We start from the raw sequence: 27,691 nt of genomic DNA, 5'->3' as shown, positions 1-27,691 counted from the left end.
CCCTCGCTTCCCCAACTGAGCTGGCATTAGCAGGATAACAAAGAGACCTATAGAGTACTTCAATAATACTGGACATCTTGAACATTTTTAAATGTAGTTTTTGTTAAGTTGCCTTGATCCATAAGTACCTGTTTGAATAGTTTTTGTAGGTTTTTTTATTCTTTGAGTCTTGATGAGGATCATTCTGTGACAAAATTATGGCACATGGTAACCAAAGCAAGAGTACAGCTCATTTTGTTAAGTCATACCAGGCAATACAAAATTACAATAAGTGATCTTTAGTACATAAAACAGGGCTAAAACATAAAAGAAACATCTCAACTTTTGGTTGAGGATCAGCACAAAGAAATTCAAAAACAAAAAAAGTGTGAGACAAATATCACTAGTCAGTTTTATTTTGCTTTAACAGGATAATAGCTGTTTTCGATATTTACTTAACCTTTGTATCTGCCATATTGTTTCCTGACTTACCTGCAGTTGGAGTGGGCCTAAGCCTGGTGTTGCTGCGGCAGCAGCTGCCATGGTAGTTGGGATCAGCTGAACAGGGTAAGGGTCACCTAAGTAAGAGAATAATAGAGGCGTCAGCACCTTTTATCTACTCTCCACCTGCAAATTAAACTCATGCATTCACTCTTTCCAAAAGCCTTCTTTTGTGCGTCTTGCTGAGGCCTAATGAAAAGCTCTATTGTGCAGCCTTTTACTAACTCTCTTTTCACAATTCTGGCTGAGAGAGGAATGTGAATAAAAGGCACAAGCAATTAAGGCGGAAACCTCATCCTTTTTTCATGATGTATTTAGAAAAATGGGAGGAAAAAGTGTGCATTGATCAGAGGGTTGCACTTTATAACACACACACACACACACACACACACACACACACACACACACCTGACAATCTTGATATGAGCACCAACTCTTCAACAAATTTAAAATGTTATTATAAAACATTATTATAAAAGGGACTTAACAAACTTAATTCTGTTTTAACAAACTAAACTCTAAAGATTTAAGCCAAGTAGCTTATCTTTTGAATTTATGATTCAAGTAACCACTTTAATAATGCCTTGTGGGCACATTCATAATAAAGAAAACATTTAATGCACTTTAAACACACACACACACACACACACACACACACACACACACACACACATATATATATATTAGAGATAGAGTAGAGAGAGAGAGAGATGGACACATCGATGAGAGGGAAACATCAATTGGCTGCCTCCTGCACACCTCTATTGGGGATCAAGTCAGCAACTCTGACCGGAAATCGACTGGTGACTTCTTGGATCCTAGGCTGACGCTTAGCCAGACCTAATGTACTTTTTGAGTTACATAAAATATTGGTACCTTTATTATCCACAGACAAATGTTTATAAAAATAAACAGAAAATGGTTTCTTCCCAAAGGTTTCTATTTGTGAGAAAATATAAGAAAGTAAATCTTAGTAATTAAAAATTAACCTTAAAGTTTTAATATATATGACCTATAAAGATATAGACACACACATGTACATATATACACATAAGGAAGATTATCCTATATAATAAAACCTTAATATGCAAATCGGTTGAATGGTGGAATGACTGGTCGCTATAAACTGACCACCAGGGGGCAGATGCTCAATACAGGAGCTGCCCCCTGGTGGTCATTGTGCTCCCACAGGGGGAGCGCTGCTCAGCCAGAAGCCGGGCTCATGGCTGGTGAGAGCAGCAGCGGTGCCAGGAGCCTCCATGGCAGCACTAAGGAGCAGCAAGCCAAGCGGTAGGGAGCAGCAAGCAGGCTGGTGGTGAGGAGTGAGGGGTCCCAGACTGCAAGAGGGAACAAGCCAGGCTGAGGGAACCCTCACACCCCCAGTGCATGAATTTCATGCACCGGGCCTCTAGTAATGTATATTTTTGATACAAAACTTTTTTTCCACTTTGCAGAGGTGCAACAGACATTTTGCATAGAGCCCAAATGTATGCAAACAGATATATACATTATTAGTATTTGAATATGAACACAGCAAATAATTAAAAATAATAACTATAAAACAATTTTCTAATATATAAAACATGTATTGAAAATCCAATTTGTGAAAAACTTATTGAATGTCAAATGTATGAACAATATACATGACAATAATTCAGTTAATATATTCATTCAAAAATATTTATTTAGTACTTGCTCTGTTGTTAAGCACTGCTCTTGACACTAGAAAGAAGACTAATATGCACAGGTGTATTTACTGAGAATTTAATAAAGCTTACTCTTTGGGATTATGAGAATTTAATGAAGCTTACTCTTTGGGATTCTGAAATTTAATGAGGCTTACTCTTTGGGATTCTGGGGAGGTCCCCTAGCAGTGTATGCACAGGGTCATATGTTTTTATATTTGTCAGCTTCCATAAATTTCTACTTTGTTGAAATTTCTTTTAATACGTGAACATACAATTTTCACTTATGTATGGGTGTATATATTTTTATTCTTAAAGAGGCCCCCCAAAGTATATGTTTCAGGCTTCAAAATACCAATATCTGAATCTACCTCTGCTGACCTGGCCTTCCCAAATGTTAGAGCTTAATGGGAGCAAATGATAATTCAAAATAAAAAGATGAATATAAAAATAAGTATAAAATATTATGACTGTTAAGATAAGAAAGTATATAACACTATAGACTACATTGCGCATGCTCCAAATCTAGTCTAATAGGTCAAAAACAGCCTCTAGGAAGAAGTGATATTTAATCTAAAACTTGAATGAAATAAAAGTTAGCCAGGCAAAGAATGGAAGGAAGAGCATTCCAGCAAGGGAAACAATTTTCATGAAGACAGAGTCAAATGGAAGGGTTTTATCATATCCTCGTCATTGAATTGCTGAAGTTAAGGGGAAGTAGAAATAAATGGTGCTGAAGAGGGAACCCGGGGCCAGATTTTATACAGCTTTCTAAACAATTTTAAAGAATCTAAACTTTACCCCATAGGATAAAAAAAATTAAAAAAACAAAACAAAAATTATGGGCATGGAAAAAAGACAAGTTGTGTAAAATCCTTTGGGCTAGCAGTTTGGAAGCTACAATCAATAATAAAAAGATGTACAACTCTGTATAATATAATACGTAGTAATGGTCTGGACCAGGGTGATGATGTTGGGATGGAAAGTGGAGAAAGTCAAGTGATAAAGAGGCAGAATTGATTAAACCTAATGATTTTTTACAATGTGAGAAAGAGAAAACTCAAGGGTGACTGCCAGGGTTTTGACTTTAATAGCTAGCTGATTGTATAGTGGTACTATTTGTTGTTGGGTTTTCAAACATGGATGAGAAGCAAGATTGCCAATCTGGACCTGGTTAAGAGGAAAGGCAAGGGACGGGGGTAAAGAGTTCGGATATGAACATCTTAAGTTTGACATTACTATTAGATATCCAAAATAGGGGTGTTCATTGAGGCACTTGATAAACATGCCAGGATTTTAGGGGGGAAATCCCCATAGGAGACAAATCTGAGAGTGATCAATACATATCTGGAATGTAAAGCTATAATCAACCCTTCATGAGATCATTTTGAAGTTAGCAATATAAAAAAAGGAAGTCAAGGATTGATTGGATTGTGGGATACACTAACATTTAGGGTCAGGGAGATAGGTAACTACAGAAAAATGGGGGAGAAATGTAAATTTGGTGTTCCAGAAGCCAAGTCAAGAAATATTTTCCGAAAGAGTAATCTATTTTTTTAAATGCTGAATTTAGTAATGTGGGAATCATTGGTAACTTCAACAGGGACAATGTCAGTGGAGTAGATAGTGAGAAAACATAGTCGGAGTGAGTGTGATCAATACAGGATGGTTGAAATTAAGAAACTGGGGGCATAAAGTGTAGAGCCTTACTTACTGAAAGAAAGCAACATTGGCATCACCTAGGAGTTTCTTAGAAATGTAGCATTTCAGACTCCATCCCAAATCCACAGTGGCAGGCAGCCTCTAAGATGGAGCCCCATTGCCTCCCAATTCCTCCCAATGCCTCTTTGTGTAAATCCCTCCTCTTAAATAGAACACAAAAGTGATGAGGTACTATTTTTGAGAATAAATTACACAAAGTGTCTGTCTCTGTTTTGCTTACTCTTTCCCATTTCTACCCTCTCTCTGTATCTTGGAGCAAGCAGCTCTGCTGTGAGCAGCTCTTTGGAGAGACTCATGTAGCAAAACACTGATCTCGTCGACCAGCAGCAAGCAAAGACAGGAGGCCTGCCAGCAGCCAACGGAGGGAGCTTGGAAGTGGATTCCTCCCCAAGTCAGCCTGAAGATGACTACAGTCCCGGCCAAGACCTTGACTGCAGCTATGAGAAAGATCCTGAGCCAGAAGTACCTAGCAAGTCTATGTTCAAATAAATGTTTGTTGTTTTAAGCCAATAAATAGTTTGCTTTTTAAAAATTTTTTATTGATTTCAGAGAGGAAGGGAGAGGGAGAGAATCCTCATGATGAGATAGAATCATTGATCGGCTGCCTCCTAAACGCCCCACGCTGGGGATCAAGCCCACATCCCAGGCATGTGCCCTGACCAGGAATCGAACCGTGACCTCCTGGTTCATAGGTAGATGCTCAACCACTGAGCCACACCAGTTGTGCAGTCACTAAGTTTTGAGATAACTTGTTAAAGTAGCAAGGACATAAGCTCTGAGTTAGGATTAAAATTTTAATAAGAGCCGCAAGTAATATGTATTCATTTGAGAAGGGCTGAAGTTAACAGTTGCAATGAGGTGTTCTGCAGTAGCTTATGAAGGATGTATGATCAATAAAACTTTATTTAAAAGGCATATACTTGTAAAAATTATAGCATGGCTCTATGCCAAAGAGAAAGAACCAGTAAATAAGGAAAAAACAATGATAAGGGGGCGTGACTGATGTTACATGATAGGAATTTACTTACATTTGATATTTTTAATATTTAATCTAGAAAAGATAATATTTTATCAAGTAAAGGGAATTTTAGATGTTTAAATGCTGAATTTGTATTTACACAAGCCTAAAATAAACATTATAATACAGCTATTAGTTGTGACAATTTAAGTACTTAAAATATAATTCATTTATAATTTTCACTTAATGAATATAATCTTAAAATTAACTACAGCAGAAGTATAGAGGCTTTGGAGCTCTTCACAGTGATAATTCATTTCATTTAATTTACTTTCCCTGTTGTGAATTAATCAATTAATAAGCACTTATAACATCTACCATGTGACCAGACATTTGCTTGGCACTGTGGGAGACAAAAAAACAATAAGACAAAACACAATAAAACTTGGTCTCTAAAATACAGCTATCTTTTCTAATTAAGTGTTTATTTGAACAGTAGTGACTATCAGTGAGCATATAGGAGTTAAGGGAAAACTTTTCTCTTTACAGAATAAAGGTAAAAATAATGGTGAGCTTGGCCTTCAAAAATTTGCAGTTGGAAGGGAGGAGAAATGTTTTAGGTAAGGTGAAATGTGTCAAAGTTTGACTAGGACATGCTGAAGGGAGAGAGAGAAAAACAGATTAGGAGATAGAATAGAGGGAAAAGAGATTGAAGGCAGGGAGTTGGGAACTTTACATCAGACTTGAGGGTATCTGGATATGAAACAGCAATGGATATAAAATGAAGTTTTAACAAGTATCATTAAAGAAGTTAGGTGGTAAGAGGTCATAAACATGATCCTGGAACCCAGAGATAAAGACTTACTCATAAATTTGGATTGATAGCAAACATCTGCATAGGTGTTCTGAACACTTGCAAATTACTAGCATCTAATTGTGAATAACAAATTAAGTATTATACATACATTTGAGGCTCATTTTGGTTAAAATCTGGGCTATTCCATAATATTAAAAAATGCATATATTAGAATCTTATCTTTCTTCATTTCCTAAGTTCATTAATGTATACTTAATAAAATTAATATAATTATCATTCCTTTGGATATATATATACAGTTGACCCTTGAGCAACAGGGTTTAAACTGTGCAGGTCCACTTGTATGTGGATTTTTTCAGTAAATACCTGTTTGGGAGTCAGAAGATGCAAAGGGTTGATTGTATACACTGATCTATGCCATTTTATATAGTAGACTTGAGTGTCTGTGGATTTTGGTATCCATGAGGCATCCTGAAACCAATCCTTCATGGATACCAAGGTAAATTAAGTTTTTGAGGAGTCAAAAGTTATATAAGAATTTTCAACTGCCTGGTGTCAGGGGCCCTAATCCCTGCCCTGTTCACGGGTGAACTGTGTGGGTGTGTATATTTATGCGCATGCCATATTGTATATATGTATGTGCAAATGTATGTATGTATGTATGTGTATATGAAATATTTGTACGAGCTAAATAATTTTACACATATGTTATGGGCTGAATTTTCTCCCTCTCAAATTTTATATCTTGAAGTCCTACCCCTCAGTATCTCAGAATGTGACTATATTTGGAGATGAGGTCTTTAAAAGATAATTAGGGTAAAATGAGGTCCTATGTGTGGGCTCCAATTCGAATAGACTGCTTTCTTTATAAGAAGAAGAGATTAGGCACAAACAACACAGACAGAAGGACAACCATGTGAAGACAGAGGGAAAGACCACCATCTATAAGTCAAGGAAAGAGGCCTCCAAATGAAATTTTTAGCCTCCAAAACTGTGAGAAAATAAATTCTGTGGTTTAAGCCATCCAGTTTGTGATATTTTGTTATGGAAACCCTAGAAAATTAATACAAAATGTTTGCTGGTCTGGCTGGTGTGCCCTAGTTGTTGAGAGTCCACCCATGAACCAGGAGGTCCCTGATTCAATTCTGGTCAGGGCACATGTCCGGTTGCAGGCTCAATCCCCAGTAGGAAGGCATTAAGGAGATAGCCAATCTATGTTTCCCTGTCATCAATGTTTCCATCTGTCTATTCCCCTCCCTTCCTCCTATCTAAAAATCAATAAAAACTTTTTAAAAAGTTTGCCACATACAGCCACATATAAATGTTTTTGAGTTTAAGTGAATTGGAGAAAACAAAAGACTGGCAGTGGGAATTAAAAAGACTATTCTAGCTATTATATATGTACTAGAGGCCTGGTGTATGAAATTTGTGCACTGGGAGGCGTGTCCCTTAGCCCAGCCTGCACTCTCTCCAATCTGGGACCCCTCAGGGATATCTGACTTCCGGTTTAGGCCCAATCCCACAGGCCTGCCTGCCTGATTGCCTCAAACCACTTCTGCCTGCCAACCTGATCACCCCCTAGCTGCTCCCCTGTCTGCATGATTAACACCACTTCTGCCTGCCAACCTGATCACCCCCTAGCTGCTCCCCTGTCTGCATGATTAAACCACTTCTGCCTGCCAACCTGATCACCCCCTAGCTGCTCCCCTGTCTGCATGATTAACACCTAACTGCTCCCCTGCTGGCCCAATTGCCCCCAACTGCCCTCCCCTGCTGGCCTGATCTTGCCTCCACTGCCCTTCCCTGCTGGCCTGATCGCCCCTAACTGTCTCTGCCTGCCTGATCACCCCCAACTGCCCACCCCTGCAGGCCTGATCTCGCCCCCAACTGCTCTCCTCTGCTGGCCAATTTGTTTCTGATTGGTTGGTTTCTATGGCAGTCAGCGTCAAAAGCTCTGCCTCCTAGGAAGCCACTGGCTCCTCACATTTCACCCAGATTTGGTTCTAATTAGTTGGTTTCTATGCCAGTCAGCATCTCTGGGCCTATCAATGGGGCCTGATCAGAAAGGCGGGGCTGATCAGCAGCCCCAGTGGAGGCTTTGAGAGAAATTGGAGGCATGGCTGCTGGCCAGGCCCAGAGAGAAAGAGAGAGGCAAGTGCTGATCAATAGCTGCCACAGAGGCTACAGATCATACCCTGCTTCTCTCTTCAGGCCTCTCTCTGGGCCTGATTCACAGCCCCCTCAGCAGTCAGTGCTGGGTCACCACGCCTGCAGCCATAGCAGTCAGTGCTGGGTTGGACTGAACTCCGGTTGGTTGAGCCTCTGGTTGTTGTGGATGTGACGGACCCAGGGTTTTTATATATTAGGATTATCATATATAGTTTCCAAGATATAAATATGTAATCATAAGCAGGATATCTAATTTCCAAAAGTTTGTGTCTAAGGCATCACGTATAGTAAACATCTCCATCCTACATATAAACATATGTAACTTGAAGCATGTTTATCTTACAACCAATTTTTCAGTCCTAAAATATTCAGTTTGATTGGAATTTGTCCCAGGTTACTAAGTAAACACAAATACAACGACTGTGAAAATGGCCAATATATCTAAAATTTTAATTAAATTAAAAATATGTTACATGCATATGTCAGTTCTAAACTATAAGAATTTATAAAACTTTAAAAACAAGGTCAAGGGTAGTTCTTAATATCAAAAGAAAAATTCAGAAACTGTTGAGGAAAAAATCTTTTACTGAAATAAATAATGTCATCTATTTGTGGTATCCCTCAATTAACTGTACTAAAAACTATTACAACAGGTTTATTTTGTAAATACCGCATGAGGGACTTATTTTGTCCCTCCAAAACGTAGATAATGGAAAATTCTGACTTTTAAAGTTCAACCATGTGTAAGTTATTGAAATTGACTTTCAACTAGTTAAAAGCAATTTCTTTTACTCTTTCCTAGTTTTAACCATTTGAACAGTTTTTCCCTAAGCCTTTCCAAAATTAATTTGCTTCTTATTTCACAGCAAAGTATGGAAAATTCTAGCTCAAAACTAAAATTTTTCAAAGAGTTGAAAAACACACTGAGGCATATTAGTCAATTGTTTTCAGAATATTAGGTAGCTTACAATAAATATAGATACAAATGATATAGCTAGTATTAAATAACTCAACCCCTCAGGAAGCATGCTAATTGCATTAGCATTTAATTAATGAACATTTAGATAATAATGATCTCCAGCAACACTCTGAAGGGTTCCTTTCTATGTTATATAGCACCGAGTAAGGAAAACATTTTCCAACAAGTTTATTTAGGCTGAGGAAGATTGTCAAAGCAAGTATGTTTTCACCCGGGGTCAAAGATACACACACATACTCTTTCATCCACTGAACTAATATAAAAGTCCTGGACAGTTCCTGGCATTATTTCATTGAAAAAAGTGAAAGATTTATGCGATCTGAAGAGAAACCAGAGTATCATTATTTCATTGAAATAAGAAGACTCCTTCCCTTATTAGCCTTCCATGTTTGTTTATTTGTTTGGTCGGTTGGTTTATTTTTGTATTACTTCCTTGACAAATATCAGATTAACTTCTCTAGGTGCTAGGAAATATAGAAATTAAACCTATACACATGCACACACATGCACACACAAAATCCCTGCCCAAATCAAGTGAGGGGGATAAACATGAAAACAAATCCAATGATACAATGAACAGAGAACAGTGAGGAAGATATTCTAGACACCTCATGAAAAGAAGCACTGAACTTGCAAAAGTGTCAAGGAAGATTATTGGTTAAAGTGTCTCTTAAAAATGGTTACTTTCTATACCAAATTATCTTCCATGACCATTTTAGTATCTACTTTCTATGTCTTCTAAGTGTTTGAGAATCACAAAGTGAGCCTCCACTATTTAATGACACTAGGATTTCTCTTTATTTTATTGAGAGAGAGAGAGAGAGAGAGAGAGAGAGAGAGAGAGAGAGAGAGAGAGAGAGAAGGGAAGAAAGAAAAGAAAAGAAAAGAGAGAAAGAGAAAGAAAAGAAAAGAAAAGAAAAGAAAAGAAAAGAAAAGAAAAGAAAAGAAAAGAAAGAAAGAAAAGAAAAGAAAAGGGATGGGAGAGATAGAGAGATATCTGTATTTCACTTATTTATGTATTCATTGGTCGCTTCTTGTATGTACCCTGTTCAAACCTACAACCTTGGTGTATCAGGGTGATGCTTTAACCAACTGAGCTACCCAGCTAGGGACAGATTGCCCTTTTTAATCATTTTTTTTTTATTGGTACTTAAAATACTCTGCTCTTACCACACTGACTTTCAGATGGTGGGAGCTCTGTAGGAGCCCAAGATAAAATAAAGTTAAAAAGGACACCATGGATGGAAATATGAAGTCACTGAGAGATTTTAAGCAGGAAGGTGACATAGTCTGATGTCTGTTTTAGATGGATCAATTCTGTGGCAAGGAATAGAATCAATTGAAAGAGGGAGAGACTGGAGACAAATAGAGGTGTGACAACTACTACAGTAAATCTAGTGGGAAATGATAATGGCCTAAACTTATCATAAGGGAAAGAGAAGACCTAACAGATTTGGGAGACAGACTTTATGATCAGTTTGATGCGGGGGGGAGAGAGATTCATGGAAGAAAAAGGAAAAAAATCATAATTTAGGCTTATTTTTTACACAAAGAGGTATTAAATTGTTCAGCATATTCGTTTGTTTATTTATTTGTTTACTTACTTACTAACTTACTTACTAACTTATTTACTTACTTATTTATTTGAGAGAGAGGAAGGAAAAGAGAAACATCAATTGGTTGCCTTCGGTATGAGCCCTGACCTGGGACTCAACCTGGCAACTGAGGCACCAACCCTGCCCACAACTGGGGCATACACCCTGATTGGGAGTTGAACATCGCAACCTGTAACCTTTCTTGGTATGTGGGATGACGCTCCAACCAACTGAGCCACCCAGCCAGGTTCAACATAATTTTAAAATAATTTATTATTCTCCTACTGATTTGAAATGTGAGCAACTAATATTTGTTAACTTTTAGTACTATAGTCATTCCTAATTAAGTAAGAAATCATCATAGAATATTTAGACCATTATGCAAATATATACTTCAATTTTCAAAATAGATATGTGTATTCAATTTAATGTACAGCCACCTAACATATGTCAAATACTATGTGGAGGACATAAAGAAATAAAAGCGACAGTCCTTGCCTTCATGATATGTTCAGTTACAAAATTAAGACATGGAAAGTGAAATGAATCAAGCCATGGGATTAGAATCAAATGAATAGGAAATACAGTAATTACCAAAGAAGAGAAAACTTTATTTGAGCTGAAATCATTGGAGAAAAAAAATCAGAGGTGGGGGGTTGGTCTTAAATAAAAAAAAAAAAAAGAATTTGAAAAGATGAGAGAAGTCCAAGAGCTGCAATAACCTTTGCACAATAAATACTCAATAACTGTTTACTGAATGAATGACTGGGTGAACATAAAGTAAGGATCAGAGCAATGAGTGAGTGAAGCGTCTTAATGAACGAGCCTGCAGTTGTACCCATTTCATATAGTACCAAGACATATTTAGTCAAATATAAAGGTAAAAATGTATACATATCATGTCCTTAAACATATGCACAAGACCTCCTTTATTTCTCCCTCCCTTTGACCATTCCTGGCCAATCAATCACAAGTTTTGTTTTATAACTCCCAGGCTTTCATTTCTTACTACTAGAAGGGTCTCCCTGCCTCCAGTCCTCTGCTAAAGAAATTAATTCTCTATTCAGCTTTCAAGTGTTACTCATTACAAGCATGCAATAAATATTCATTGGTTGTAATTAGAGTTTAAAATATTTATTAATTATAGTATACTGTGTGTTAAGGACTGAAAAATAACAAAACTGAACCAGAGAAGTAAGTCTTAACATGGATGGATGGTTGGATGGATGGATGGATGGATGGATCGATGAATGGGTGGATGGATGGATGGAAGAATGAATAAATGCCAGTATGATCTCAACCCTGGCTTTTAGCCTTTCAGTGGATTTTCAGTACCTCCAGCATGTAAGGTCTATAAATATTTCGAGTTGTCTCTTTTTATGTCCTTAAACTACTCATCTGTCATTCCTTGCCTTATAATTAATTCACAATACCAAACTGCTTATAGGTTCATGTACACCCTATTCAACCTTTGCTTTCTGGACTTCCTCCAAGCTGTGTTTGTTTGTTTTTATAATTGCCTGAATTATTATTTCTGTATTCCTCCACCCCCAAAACTTATTCAATTGCTTAGTTGCCTTTCTTCCTTTGGGATTTGATGTAAAGGACTCTAACAAATCATTCTTGGCACCTTCCACCGCTCCTAGATTTAAATCCATTGCCTTTCCTCTGAGTTCTGTTAAATTCTATGCCTATGTCTATCATATTATATCATGTGTATATCCCATTCTTCCCAAGGAGCATCCTAAAGGCAGGGATTATGTCTTACTCATCTTTAAATCCCCAGTCCAAGCATAGGGATTTTTTTAAATGCACAGTTCTGTTAAATATATAATGCAGTTCGTTAAAATATTTGTTGTTGAATAAATGAAGAAATAATTTGTATATTTCAGAAATTATCAAACACAGGAGATGATTCTTTCCATGTCAAAAACTCAAGTTTTAGCACAAAAATTAGACTATAAGCAAATAGTAATAATAATAAGGAACAAATTAGCTTTTGTACAGGATATATTTTGAACAATAATGGTGTTTTAGATCAACTACCAGTAACACAAAGGTAAAATATGAAATAAAGAGGAAAAAAGAGGCCTAGAGTTTGAGGATAAGAGGAAATAAGAACATGGAGAAGGTAAAGTATCTTCTGTAAAATGTTTTCATACATTGAATGCTTCTTTCATAATATTCCATAATCAATCTCTGTTGTAAATTTTGATTTTAAAAGCAATTCATATCTCCTTGGATATTAAAATAAATAATATGAATTTTCTATATCCTAACATGATTTCTTTTCATGATCAAGAACCCACTATTTATAATGGCATTAAAGCACCTTAGAACGGTCAAGGTGTTTACTCGAAAAATGTTTCATATAAAAACAAATGATAAAAACAAAGTCCTTCATAATGATTGTTTCAAACCACTTTAGACTTGTGGAAATCCAAACAAAATGAACTTTGCTATTTTGTAGCAATAAATTCAGCTATACTTTATTCCTCATTTCAGGTAGTTAAATCTATAATTCTTCTAAAGCATCTGCAAAACCTAACTTAGATTCAGAACAATTAATATGCTATACACAAGCAAAGGTGAAGGTTATTCTAAATATAGAATCTATAATGCCTTTATAGATTTGCTGAAGTAGTATAAAATGGCTTTACTATTTAAATTTTTTATGAGAAATGCTAATATTTTAGAGTAAACTCATAAAATAATCAATATAAATAATTTACATGAATTTTATTTGAGAAGGTAAAATTAATAAATCATCTCTTGCTTGACTATACAGCTATTTTAAAAGATATTTTTATTTTTTTCCAGTCCCCTCATTCCCCCTCCCCTCTGACAGCTGTCAGACTGTTCCATGTATCCATGCCTCTGTTTGTATTTAAAATATGTATTTTAGGTAATTGGTAGTTCTTAACTGATTTGCCACAGGCTCACATTTTTCAGTCATAGATTTTTACAAATAAATAAATACTTATGTCTTTTAATGTGGCATAGCACATGAAAACTTTATCCTACTTAATTTAATAGTTACCTAGTTGGCTAGTAAACTCTTTGAGAAACACCTCTCCAAATGGGAAGACATTTCTACATATAAAAGATAATAGCATTATTTCTTTACGTCTTTGCCCATAAATTGAATGAATTCCAGTACCAGTAAAAATACCTGGATTAATTATGTAAGAAATTTAAACATCCCTGAAAAGATGACAATAAATCAAAAAAGTCTCCTTTTCCTTCTCTATTCCAGCATTATTGCTAAGGCATCACTTAAGCTATTGCATAATAACTCATTTTAAGCTGCTCGAAGAGAAACATTAATTAAGGAACTGCTTCAATATCCAGATCTATATATTAGACTACTATGTCTTAATTTTGCATCCTTGTCTTATGAGTAAGGAAGTGATACAGAGAAAAGCATCCAAAAAGATTCAGGTATTAGAAAGTAGGGATTTGGAAGAAGGGTGTTTGTAGGAGCCACTTAACACCAAATCAAATGCTATTTCTCTTTTATTTTTCACTTTTAGTATTAAGGTTTAGCAAAAGCATTTCATTTCTTGACACTATTGCCTTTCTACTTTTCTGTCTATCAGGGTCTTTGATAGACATCCTTCCTCCTGGAGTGTAGCCAGAGTCTGTAATCTGCAGTTTGAGAACAGAAAGCTTCCTAAACCACTGTAACAATAAGCCTGTGGGATATTTCCGAAAGCCAGTTCCAGCATGTCATAATTGCAAGAGTTTCATCGAAAGCTTGATGGAACTTGGGGACTGAACAAGGGCTGAGTCACATATGTTATTGCCTGTTGTGAATGGCTAAAGGCATTTCCCCAAACCTGAAAAGGATGATTGCTTGCTGTCAGACAGCTCGGGGGGATCTTAATCTACATGTTATTGCCTCCTGTTGGCCAAACACCTGAACAGCTGGAGGTAATTCCCCAATCTGACAATGGATTCTGTAAGAAACCCTACCCTTTGATGTGTATAGTTCCACCTTGCCTTGCCTTAGGACAATTTGTGTTAATAAAAAGCAAGGGGTCCTGAGACAGGGAGAACTTGGTTTCTATAGTCAGGCTCCTCTGCCCCCTAAATGCCTTTCAAAATTATGTTTTGTCTCTGGACTCTTATTTAATTTACGCACAGCCCCTTCTCCAGATTGCTGAACCCTTCTAGATACCAGATCAAGACCACTGGCGATAAATGGTGCCCAATGTCCGGCGATAGAATATAAATTGGGAATGACTCCTCACTTAGAGCTTTCTACAAGAATGGTGAATTTTAGACCTCCAGAAATTAACAAATGGTATGGAATGTTCCCTTCCCCCCAAAATGAAAAACAAATATTGCAAATGTCTTAAATGGTCAGGAGTATAGTGACCTAGAATATATTCCTGAAATCCTTTTCATTATGACACATTCTAAATTTTCAAAATGGGTTTATACATTTAATAAATAATAGATACATTATACAATAATTAACATCTTTAGAATGCATATACTCATCCTATCTGATTTTTATAATCTGTGAAGTGAGTTGGGCAGACATTACTAATGTGTGTAGCTACCTTAAAGATTAAAAGCTAAGGCACAAAGAGAAAAATGACTTGCCCAAGGGCATAGAATTATATGAAATGGGATTGGGATTACCAAGGTCTTCTGATACCTTGTTTAATTTTTTTTCTGAAAGAATTTATTAAATTCAGACAATTAATAGTTTCAGGTTACTTCTCACTGATGCTTATTCATAGCTTAACTCAGAGGAGTCAGTTTTGAATATTTTAAAGTCTGTATTAACCATCTCAGCATTAGAATTTAGAAGCATTATCTCAGGTAAAAATGGTCGAAAAAGGGACAAATGCATACAATTTAAATTCCATATATTTAGGATAATATGTGCACACAAAATATTTATCATAATAGCGCTTAAAACTGACAACATTGTAGACAAATCTAAGTGTACATTAGTAGGAAACACAAATAAAATATGGAACATCCAGCTTAATAAAATATGATGCAGTGTGATTTATGTGTAAAACATATAAAAGGAGAAAAATGGCCACAATATATTGATAAATAGAATATACTCTCTTTATTCTCACATACAATATAAATTATGTAGTACATATCATGATTTTTATACATATGTATCACAGGATACAGATTATAACATACAGACATGCTAATATCTTATTTTTTACATGTCTATAATTAAATATAAATAGGTATATATACCTATTTATATATAAACACATATTTATATCTATATCTAGTACTGGAAAAATAGGTGCCAAATTGTCAACAATAATTACCTGTGGGGAGTTCCATTAAAGGAGTATATGAGTATAGGCAGATAATTTTAGTTTCTGTTTTCTATACTTATGCATTATTTGAGATTGCTGCAGTGAGCAAATGCTATCTTTAATATACTATAAAACATGTGAAGGGTCATTATGAGCTGACTATATAAATAGGATTAAGAAATGTTTAAATATATTATTTGAAAAACAGCCAAAATAAATTAGGGAAATAGTACTGTTTTAATATGTAGCTATAGTACTCCCTGCTTCTGCACTTTCCACTGACTGGAATGGGAATATGGTAGCTGGAGAAGGTATGTAAGACAATGACATGGAAGCCGAAATTATGGAAAACAAGCTGCCCGGCCAGTGTGTTCAGTGGTTGTCAACCTGTGAAACAGGAGGTCATGGTTTGATTCCCTGTGTGGGCACATGCCTGGGTTGCGGGCTCAATCCCCAGTGTGGAGCATGCAGTAGGCAGCCAATCAATGATTTGCTATCATCATTGATGTTTCTGTGTCTCTCCCTTTCCCTTCCTAGCTGAAATCAATAAAAATATATTTAGAGAGAGAGAGAGAAAAAACAATCCTGGGACTGAATATCATGGAACTACCATATGAGCAATGAATGCTTGAACTACCATGTGAGTGAGAAACATTCTTCTTCTCATGTTTAACCCAGTATTATTTTGGCCTTTTACAGTAGGTAAAATTAATACAATATGTGGTGGCTAATGGGCGGGGGGGTGAGGGCACGTATGTAATAACTTAATCAATAAAGAAATTAAAAGAAATACAATATGTGATTCCACATGATATTCCAAGAACATGACCTATTCAGTCCTCATGGACAATATGTATCTATTGTAGAGTTAGAAGTAAAATGCTATCTTAGCTTGCTTTATTAAATTTTTCCACTTCCCTACTTTCCCTATCAACCTTATAACTGAGAGAGAATCATTGATCAGCTGCCTTCTGCACTCCCCCTACTGGGGATGGAGCCCCTAACTCTGGCATGTGCCCTTGACTGGATAAAATACGGGACCCTTCAGTCCACAGACCGATGCTCTATCCACTGAGCCAAACCAGCTAGGCCTGAAGTTTGCCTCCTAAGGGAGTTTTCTATGGTGAAAGAGAACATGTACTGAAGAATAGAGTCATCCAGTTATCATTAATAGTTACATTTATTCAAATGCAATGATACATTGCTCTTCTTGGCTTGCATTTCAGTTTGATGACCTTAGTGTGAATCTACTATGAAATGAGATTTCATGTTTGCTATGGCAACAAAAATATGAACTTAGAATTCTGAAGAAGGGGCTAAACTAGGGCAAATCCATACGGTAATACCACATTTTGAGGCCTCTTGACTGAAAGCTCATAGTGTCATTAGCTAAGCACTGTTTTCATTGAACACATTTACATTGTGAAGAACAGGAATGATGCCAAAATGTAAATACTGAGCTAAATGGGTTTATATTAAAATTGAATGGCATTCTTATGTTCTTAACTTTTAAAAATCAAATAATGTGGGTTAAAATATTAATGTAGTTACAGTCTAATAAAATGTGATGAATTTATCAAAGAAAGGGCTTTTACTTTTTGTTTGCTGTGTGTGTGCTTTTATTTTGTGGTGGCAGCGTGTGTGTGTGTGTGGGGGGGGGCTAGATCAAATAATGGTTATTAACAGAGCTCAGATATCACCTCACAGAGCAATACGCTTAAAATATCTATGTTTTATAAATAATATAAGCTTTTATTTTTAAACCTTGTTATGATACTTTGTCACTATAAAGACATATATGTCTATCTCCCTTTTCTCAGTGATGAAACTTGTAAAATTATTTTGATTCTATTTTAGCAAAAAAAATGTGTTATTGACCTAGAAACATTTCTCCTATGAGAACTGGAGGGTGGCTGTCACCATATAACCCTAGAATGTTTTATATACTTAGTTATTTTTACTTGTTAATCATTTCATCTTCTTAATCCATCAATCTAACTTCCTTCAGATGGGAATTTAAATGATTGGCTGTTCAGGTACCAAAGCAATCCTTTAAAAATATAAATATTTATACAGAAAACAGACTGATGGCTGCCAGAAGGGATGGAAGTTGGGGGACTGGTTGAAAGAGGTGAAGGGATTGAGAAGTACAGGTTGGTAGTTACAAAATAGTCATGGGATGTAAAGTGCAGCATGGGAAATATAGTCATTAATATTGCCATATGATGTTAGGTGGGTACTGAAAATATCGGGGGGAACACTTTGTAAACTATATGGTTATTTAACAACTATGCTGTACACCTGATACTAATACAGAATAATATTGAATGTAAACTGTACTTGAAAAAAATAAAAAGGAACAAAGGAAATATAAAATTAAAATATACATATTTATAACTAAGTCAGATGTGCTCAATGTCTGATTTATAAGATGGGGGTGAGGGGGATGGGATAAAGGGAAGAGCTGGTCACAATAATTCTCATGCACACAAACACAGAAGCCTGAGCTATGATTACAACCTGTCCTCTCTGCTTACTTACCCAGAACCTACAGTATGAGAACCTGACAACACATGTTTCCTATCTGGTCAGTTTGATAAAGACGTACCATGTCAGTGGTGTTTAGCTTGTGATGTGGCGACTGTTTCAGCACTGACTGTCAGTGACCTGTGTGTCAGCTGACGCGGTTACCAGAAATTCGCATGCAGCCTCCTAAAATGCCAGACACATGGACCCTTTCCACAAGAAAGATATAATAGGACCCACATGATAGCCCCATTAAACAATGAAACATGTGACATTAACTAAAAACAGGAATGCATCAGCAAATATGCCTGAGGAAGTTTATGGTATTTAACTCCTAAACATTAATTTTATTGTGGTGTATGAGGAATTAATTAACTGAGAGTTTCCTTTTTTATTGAAAGCGGAAATACTGTTCAGAAAAGCAATGAAGAGTAAATACAACATATTTTAAGTTTATTAAGCTTGGCTCATCGACTTCTATTTATTTAAGCTAATCTCATAAGGCAATTAAATATTTCAATCAGTAACTTTATGTGGCCATTTTATTTAGCACATTTCTGAAAAATTAATCAATGTGATAGAATGCAGAATGAGTATATGAATATATTTCTAGTTTCCTACAGCCAAAACAATGATTCCATACATTTTTTAATCACATGATCTTTTCCAACTTGAGCTCTGATAGCCAAGTGGAAAATGACAATAGAAAAGATTAAAAGCTAGTGATTATAATGAAGATAGTTCAGGTTAAGGTTATATCTACATGACATAAGTGTTTCCATAAGCACTGTAATATTTTTGTCTGAACAATTAAGTTTTCCAAGTTAGAGGAAGCTTCATGCAGGTGTGGTAGAATGACTGTTATCCCAGATAGATATAAAACGCAATTCATTGCTGGGTGGGGTTTTAGAAAAGAATCTTCTTCTTATTTTAATAGGATCTGTGTTTTCCCAGAATTCTACTCAGTATTTATCATTTATAAATAATTTAATAAGAGGCACATTGGTAGACCGTTTCATATAGAATCTTATCTAATCTCTAATGATTTAGTAGAATGGGTGTTATTAATCCCTTTTGCAGATGAGGGAGCTGATGCTCAGTAACTTTTACAAGGACAATCAAAGTAGGAGAATGAGGCAAAACTTGATTCCAGACCCATGCTGTCCTTAGACTCTTCCGCCACCCAAAGTGTACTTGAACCAATTTATTTGAAGACCCACTTACTTTACAATTCAGAATTGGAACCTTGGTTGTTTAGATTTTCAAGTTTATTTCAGGACTGTAATGATTGTTTTCTGATTAAAATGAGCTAGGACCCATAAATATAATTTAAAACTGGGATTTTTATTCTTATATTGTTTAATGATGCACAGCTATACTCCACACTATTTTTCTGATTCTACCATTATATTTCTTAAAGGGAAAATACCTTTATGTCCAACAAAAAGCATATTATTTTCAGAAACAGATGTTAGCTAAATGTATGATGGTTAAGTGCCCCAACCTGTAATTTTGTTTTATTACTTCCCTGTTGAGAACATATTAGCTCTTTTCGTAAGATTCCATAGGTTTTTGTTTTATTTATTTTATCAAGTCACAGTCTAAACAGGAAAATTTATCATCAATACTTTCTATGAATGGACTGATAAAAAGCATCTGAGTTTTTGATACCAACAAATGGTATATATTTACTTGGAATTCAAATCAAGATGGATTAGGCAGTCTCTCATTGACAACTACTAATATCACTCGAAACAACTGACAACCAGAGAAGTCACATGTGGTTGACAATTATGAGAGGAATGAAAATGAAGGCCCACTGAAGAGAGATGTTAGGATTTCCTTCTCTCCCTACCGCTACGCCTTTCCACAGTGTGACTAGGTAGGAAGTAGTTTGCACTACTTATTGCTTCCACCCAGCTCCTCAATCAAACTGACTTGCCATGCCAGGGTGTCAACAAGGGTGCCACTTCCTTTTGCTATTGGCTTCTTAGTTTTAGAGTTTGGCATGATGCTCATTTCAAGGTTGCCATCAACTATGCAGATCTTATTCTATTTTATCAGAAGTGGTATTGTTTTATAACTTTAAGCACTCTGGGTATGAGTATCAAATAGTTAATATACTCACAATTGTAGGAAAGGAAAAATTTCTGCACGCCACATTACAGTCACACTGAACAAATTTAGTATGCCAACTCTGTCAAACGGGAGTGAGGCTGAGGTGTTCTTGACCTTTTCCAAGCCTACAGTTATGCTATTGTTCATACTCAATGTGGTTTTCTCTTCAGCACAATAATTGCTAATGGGACTTATTTCTATAGTTGCTTAAAATTTTTCTTTTTGGAAAACAGAATTAGTCTATATGTATATATTGCAGGTGCAGTCTGAGGCAACTGATGACTTTTAAAAGTGTCTTTTTTTCATTTTAGTAACCAAGGTTACCAAAACTATATTGCAACATTTGCTTAATGTGAATAGTAATTCCTTAGGAAAATGGAAAGAAAACAAAGTACAAAAATCTTTATGAATAAAATCTCAGAATTTAGTGTAGTGATAGAACTTAACATTATATTTTTAGAATTTAAATTATTCCTAGAATTTAAACATTTAAAATGTAAATATAGCCCCTAATTATTTATTTTTAAAAGTTGGTGTTTCTTGATGAATTGATCTACAAAAAAAGAATGATTTGGCAAATAATATTAAATGAATAAATTAAAAATCCAGAGTGAGAACATAATCTTAAAACATAGGGAACTGAAGTAAAAAAAAAGGGGGAGGGTGGAAAGATGTACAAACACAGTGTAAAACCCACAAAGGGTACAGTACCGTAAAAGAGTGAATTTTCATAGTCCTGAGTTCAGTTCACTTTTTATTTAGACTTCATAGTTACAGTTACTCATCCCAAATTACTTTGTATATTTGAAAAATTATATTCCGTTTCTTCAATATTATATAAAGAAAGGTTTAAAGACTAGACATAAATGCTAAATTTTACAATTCAAAACATCATTTAACAGGAAACTTAGATTTGATTTCTATTAATGGTGGATAGAGTTTTGCAAATGTAATAAATACTGAAGCATAGCAAAATGCTAATGGGACAATTTATTAACATATAAATGAACCAAAATCGATTGTTATTTATAAAATGATATTCTGCATAAATATCTAAAGTGATATTATTTCACTAATTGTTTTCACTGGTGTTCTACTTTAATCAATGAAAAATATTTCAATAAACTTGCTTTCCCTATCATCTTTCTAGGCATGGTAACAATGTTTTAGAAGGTATTTAACTTATAAATTTAGCCCCTTTTTGGAACATACTATTTTTATTTAACACATTATAGTTGACATTTTGGCTATGTAAAGTTTTAAAAAATGAAGTATTTGATTGTTTCTAAAACTAACAATGTACAATTTTGGTTTTGGTAAAAAAGAAAAAAGAAGTCAAAATAATAGGCATGTAAAGTTAACAAGCAATATAAACCATTATCTTGGTAACTCATCACTTAGAGCAAAAATGCCCTTGTAGTATTTGTAAGAGGACTCATTCGTTATTCATACAATCATTCGATAAATAGTTGAATGTTATAATAAAAGTTTAGATACAACAATAAATAAGATAGAATAAGCACCTGCTCTCATAGAGCTTTTAACTAAAAGGAAAGAGAAAACACAGGGTGGGAAAAAGTAGGTGTACAGTTGTGAGTATATGAGTTTATTCTTGTATTATTATTTATCGATTGATTATTGCATTATTAGTACAATATAATTATAAACCTACTATTCCCACCCTTGTAAATCCAAGATCCAAAGGAACCCAGCAAAAGAGATCTAACAGGCAAGCTCTCCCTGGTCTGAGTTAAAAGGGGTTCAGAACATCAAGGAGAGTGAACACTCAAAATGCCAGTCCAGTGTTAAGAAAGAGGTTTGGTCTGGGAACTAAAATAAGACTAGGAAAAAAATAAGCTGTAAACATAGGGTGGAGACAGATAATAGAAGGCCAACGACAACTAATTCATATTAGAAAACTTGGGTTTATCTTAAAAACAACAACAACAATGTAAAGTTATTGGAAAGTATATTCCTATCTTATTATTATCTATGTAAAAATAAATGAAACCTGAAAATTATAGCATTCATATTTTATGAATACACTGGAAATAGAAGTTATGAAACTTAATTCTAAAGAGTAAATATTGGCTTCAGAAGCATAGAAATAATCTGAGCTCTTTTAAATACCAACATGAATCCCTTTCAATACCTTCTATGTGTTTCCTCTTTAAAATAAATATGCTATATGGGTGATCTCATTTCTTGGTGTGGCAGAAATGTTAAATTGCCTAATTTAATGCCATAACCTCCACCCACTCCCAAATGAGAAAACTCAATGGTACTTACTACATCCAGCCTTGTAGCTGAAGCCTGGAGGCAGGAGGAATCCTTGCTGGGCAGCTGCAGCCAGTGTCCGTTGATCAGGAGGGAATACGGGAATCATCAATGGCGGCAGTTGACCTTGAACCTGCTGAACATGATAAAGAGGATCAAAGAGAAGAAGTTTTGCTGCTCCATGTTTCCACCCTTCTCACTTTATGATAAAAGAAAATCATTTATTCAATTCAATATACTGGCATACAAGCTTGTTAGAACACTGGGCTTGAAGTCTTGCTTTGGCACTACCTTAGGAGAATCAAAATATACAATAATTGAAAGGTGTTAACAAGTTCATTTTCTGACCTGATGCGTAATTTCCCTATATGATATCCTTGAGAATGATGAATGAAGCATCACTCCTTTCACACAATAAGCCTCTTCTCATTGCATTAATATAATGGTTAAAAAAACCATCCCTTAGGTTGAACTAAAATCTCCTCCTGTAAATCCTGCCTGTTAGGAATAATTCTACTTTCTAAAATAAAACCAACTATTTTATATGTGTGTAATTTTATATGTGATCAGCTCTTCATTACTTGAAGGTAATTCTCATGTTGACACATAATATTGAAAATTTATGATTTTTAAATAAAAAAGCTGGAAGAAATCTTAAGTAAGACTTTCCCCTTTCTTTATAGAAGAGGTTACTGGGGCCAAAAGACAACTTAATTGTCCATGGCCATTGAAACTCGGTCTAGAATCCAATCCCTTGAATCCTGCTCTATACATACTTTCTCTTCATCTATCATTTTTCAAGCTTTAAACCACTCTTCGAATGACATAGCCTCTGCTCTGGTTGCCTTCTTTGGACTACGCCTTAATTAGCTGGTATAACTCTCGGAAATATGGATTTCACATCAGTAAATGAATAATACAGCACAATGGAATAACTATCTTCTTTGAACTGAACAAGAATTTCCAGACCTAATGCTGTCATTTCTGCAGCTATGTCACATTAGTGACTAATGCAGAGGTGGTCATTAACTAAAGTACCTAGGATATGCTTTCCAAATATTTAAGCAAGATCTCCACGGTGAACATGACTATTGTTTAGTGTTTGTCACTGAATATGTGAATGAGAATTTAGGATCATGCTGAAAATCACACATCTGACACTTTATTTTTACTTACTGCTCCACATTATTTCAGTTACTTGGAAAATATTTGATAAACACTTACTCTGCAGAAGAAAATGAACTAGGCAGTAGAGATACAATAGTGAACAAAAAACCAAGGTTCTATGCCCATGGAGCTTACATTACAGTGGGAAGAATAGTAAAAAGTAAAGCAAATATACAACAGAATTACAAGTTCATCCATACACTAATACTAACAGCAATTCTGAGGTATCTCTCAGACTTGTTTTCCTTTCTCCCATAGCACTGCACATTCTTAGGGCGGTTATGATTCTTATAGTTCTCATCTTTTATCACATAAAAAGTCTACCCTCAGTTTCTCCTTCATCTTTCACAATAAACCTCTAAGCTCTTTATGAGATTTTGATTGGTGAGTGTCCCTTTGGGGTTGAGAGTGTGAGAGAGAGGGAGGGAGGAACAGAGAGAGGAAGGGAGGGAGAGAATGGGAGAGTTGGAGAGAGAAGGAGGGAGAGATGAGAGAGAGATGAGCACTATAAGAATGAGACTATTTTCAGCAATGATTCCAAATTGGAAATTATTTCTTCTAGCCAATAGAATTTTAAACCTGTCACTGTCATACCTTTTTAGTAAAACTAAAGCCAGCAGTTTTTTGAATGTTCTGGAGAAGAGATAAACCTTATGTAGAAATCAATGAAAAATGATTGACTAAATACTAAAAAAATTAGAGACTGCATATTGAGCAAGAATGTAGGAATAAGTGGCCTAAAACAAGGGATAGACATTGGAAGGCAAAACAGTATGAGGGCCAGTTCAGTGTAAGCAGAGAATGCTGACCAGAATAACACGCAGAGACAAACAAGAAACCTGCCACATTGGTTAAGGATTATCACCAGCAGCTCTATATCCTTTATATTTCATTGTTTGTAAGTTATATTTTATATATTATTTCTCTTCCTTTCTAAGATGACATTGGTTATATGATGTATCATAAATTTAAAAAGAGAATTTTAAAGGGAAGAAGAAAGAAACTTAAAATGAAACATACACACATTTGAGAAAAATAACTACTATAGAATTGCAGAAAGAATAGTTTTTTGTTTTAGTGCAGTAGTTCTCAAACTTGAATGTATGAGTATCACCAGGCAAGCTCTGAAAAAGCCTGTGCTCAGACTGCTTCCCAGACCAATTAAATCTGAATCAGGGGTGAGACCCAGGCATCAGCATTTTTTCACATTCTCCTGATGTGCATCCACACTTGAGAAGCACTGTCTTAAAGAATGCTTTCAGTCAGTCAACACATCTTTTTGTCTTCTTCATTTTTGCCTTGAGTTACAAAGCACCTTCACATACATAATTTGTTAAAATGGAGACTCTGCCTGACTTTTATAGGTGCTGGTGCCACAGGATAGACCAGATATTAAGCTATATTCTTCACAGAATTCCTTCTGAGTGAGTCTTGTATCTGTATTTTACATGCCCTTCTTGTAAAAAAAAAAACAAAACAACAACAATAAAAAGAAACTTGGATGATTTAGAAAGTAATGACCAAATCCCTCAGCCTGGTATTCAAGTTTCTTCACAATCTGTCCTCTGTCTATCTTCCTAGGCATTTCTGCTGCCCTACTTCAGATATGCTGTCCTCTTGCCTCAATGGATCATGGAGAGTTCCTTGCATATTCGGTGTTTTTCCATGCTTGAATGCATTCAAAAGTATTTTCTTCTCTGTTTTGAGTGATTTCTCTTTTCCTTTTCTTCTTGGCAACATCCTACTTATTTTTCAAAGGTTTTTGAGATCTACATAATGTCTTTGCCTGTGAAGCACTTCTTTCTTATGGTGCCAATTTCCAGGCAGAAAGAACTGTTACTTCTTTTAACCGCATAAAGCTAATGTAATACTTACTGTATTGAATAATAGTTACTTACATAACCTGAGTTTCCCTTATGACCTATGAGCTTAATAAGGAAAGAGGTTGTAAATTTATTATTGTACCTTCAGAGCTCAGAACAAGAGGTAAACTATTTGTTTATTGATAATTCATAAATAAAGAAGAAGAATGAATTATATAGTTCTATCTTTCTCATTATATCTTCATGAGCCAACTCCAAATGTCCAAAAAAGGCCTGTGGACAAAAATGTTATTTAATGACCACAAAGGAATTCAATTTCATCAAGAAGAATAACGTGCCAACTATTTGTGCTCCCATTCTTGTTATAGCAAAATGGTCTTAAACATTATGATATATCCATGACTCTTGGAATTACCTATGCATAAAGAAATAAAAAAGTTATCCAGAAATATTTGAAATTTATTACATACTTCTGTAATTCCTGCCTACTATGGTCTAGTAACATGATGTTTTAATGATTATAGCTTTACAGTGTGTTTTAATAAAAGTACTACAGAATTACTATTTTCTTTTTCAAATATATCTTGGCTTTTATGACATTTATTTTTCCACAGTCATTTTAGAATATGAAATTTTTATTTGGATTCATTAACCTTATGGCTTGATGGCTAACAGCAGATTATATCTTTAAACTTATTTAAATCTTTTCTTGCTTCATATAATTCTTATAGTTTTCTAGGTAATTTTATTATTTTTAAGATTTAAAAAATACCTTATTTCTATTTTAAATGGACTGTATTATTGTAATATTGTTTAACTGGTCATTGTGTGTACATAAGACTATCTATTTGTGTATGACAGTTTTTATCAGATAATTCATTTATAGTCCAATAATTTATAATGTTTTTTTCAGCTAACAATGTTAGTGTTTTAAAGAACAAACTGATGAACAAAATTGGTCCAGAGACATGGAAGCATGGAACAGATGGACAAATCTCAGAGAGAAAGGGAGAGGGGGTGTGAGAAGAGATTTACCAAAGAACTCATATGCATAGCCATAGATACAGATAATAGTGAGGTGAAGGCCTGTGGTGGGGCGGGAGCTGGGTGGAGGAGGTGCAAAGGGGAGAAAATGGGAAACATCTGTAATACTCTCAACAATAAAAATTAAAAATAAAATAATGAATTCCAGGGCTTTTAAAAATGTGTGTATTCTCAACTTTTACATTATAATTATTGAAATAATTTTTCCTTAGCATTATAATTTGTTTTAATGCATAAAATTTCCAAGATCCACATATGTAGAATAACAGCGTTTTAAGGCTGAGAAAGGTCCTAGAGATTATCTGGCACAACACATTCATTGTACTAATAAGAAAATAAGACTTAGTTTGGCCATATAAATTGTTTAAGATCCCACAGTTAGGTAAGAGCAAAGTTAACACTGAAACCACATCTTCTAACTCTTAATCTAGTCTCTTTCACATAATAGAAAATGTAGAAGGGAGAGGAGTGAGGTGGAAGGACCTACGAAGGACACAAAGGAATTATAACAGAAAATAACTCTAATTCCATAGTTCCAATGATGGGTTTTCTTTAGCATATCATAGAACAGATTACCGAGCATTGTACTAATATTAACAATAAAGTATGTAGTAAATATAATCCAAAATGTGTGGTTAAATTACCTATGCAACTGAAACGTAATCCACATATGCAACGAGAAACATACGTCCAAATACAATTGATCTCATTATCTGTAGATTTTGTATTTGCAAATTTGCCTTCTCATTAAAATTTACTTGTACTCCCATAAAATTTGCTTGCATCAGTGCTTTTGCAGTCACTCACAGACTTGCGCAAAGTAGCAAGAAATCTTGTTGGCAATTTCATTATTTAAAATGCATAGAAAGGGGACATCTGAATACTTTCAATAAAAAAGATAAATTTAAAAAAATACAGTTGGAATTCAACCTTGAAAAAAAATGAATAAAATGCATTAAGAATAATTTTTCTTTTGGCTATTCTGATTGGGTATTTTTTGCTACCTTATATTACAAACAGCTGATTTG

The 27,691-nt window shown here is 35.0% G+C and overlaps 1 protein-coding gene across 1 annotated transcript in view; it reads right to left on the bottom strand.

Moving 5' to 3' along the window:
* SOX5 (SRY-box transcription factor 5) overlaps positions 1 to 27,691 on the bottom strand; it is a 971,057-nt gene that overhangs the window by 109,306 nt on the left and 834,060 nt on the right. Inside the window, exons 12-13 of the mRNA XM_054719220.1 lie at positions 22,642 to 22,762; positions 472 to 557 (exon numbers count right to left, since the gene is read on the bottom strand). Coding sequence (XP_054575195.1) covers positions 472 to 557; positions 22,642 to 22,762 — 207 coding nt within the window. The remainder of the gene's footprint in view (positions 1 to 471; positions 558 to 22,641; positions 22,763 to 27,691) is intronic.

The sequence above is a fragment of the Eptesicus fuscus genome, chromosome 7, assembly GCF_027574615.1.
Source record: "Eptesicus fuscus isolate TK198812 chromosome 7, DD_ASM_mEF_20220401, whole genome shotgun sequence".
Lineage (NCBI taxonomy): Eukaryota > Metazoa > Chordata > Mammalia > Chiroptera > Vespertilionidae > Eptesicus > Eptesicus fuscus.
This window is presented reverse-complemented; position numbering and strand designations above follow the sequence as displayed.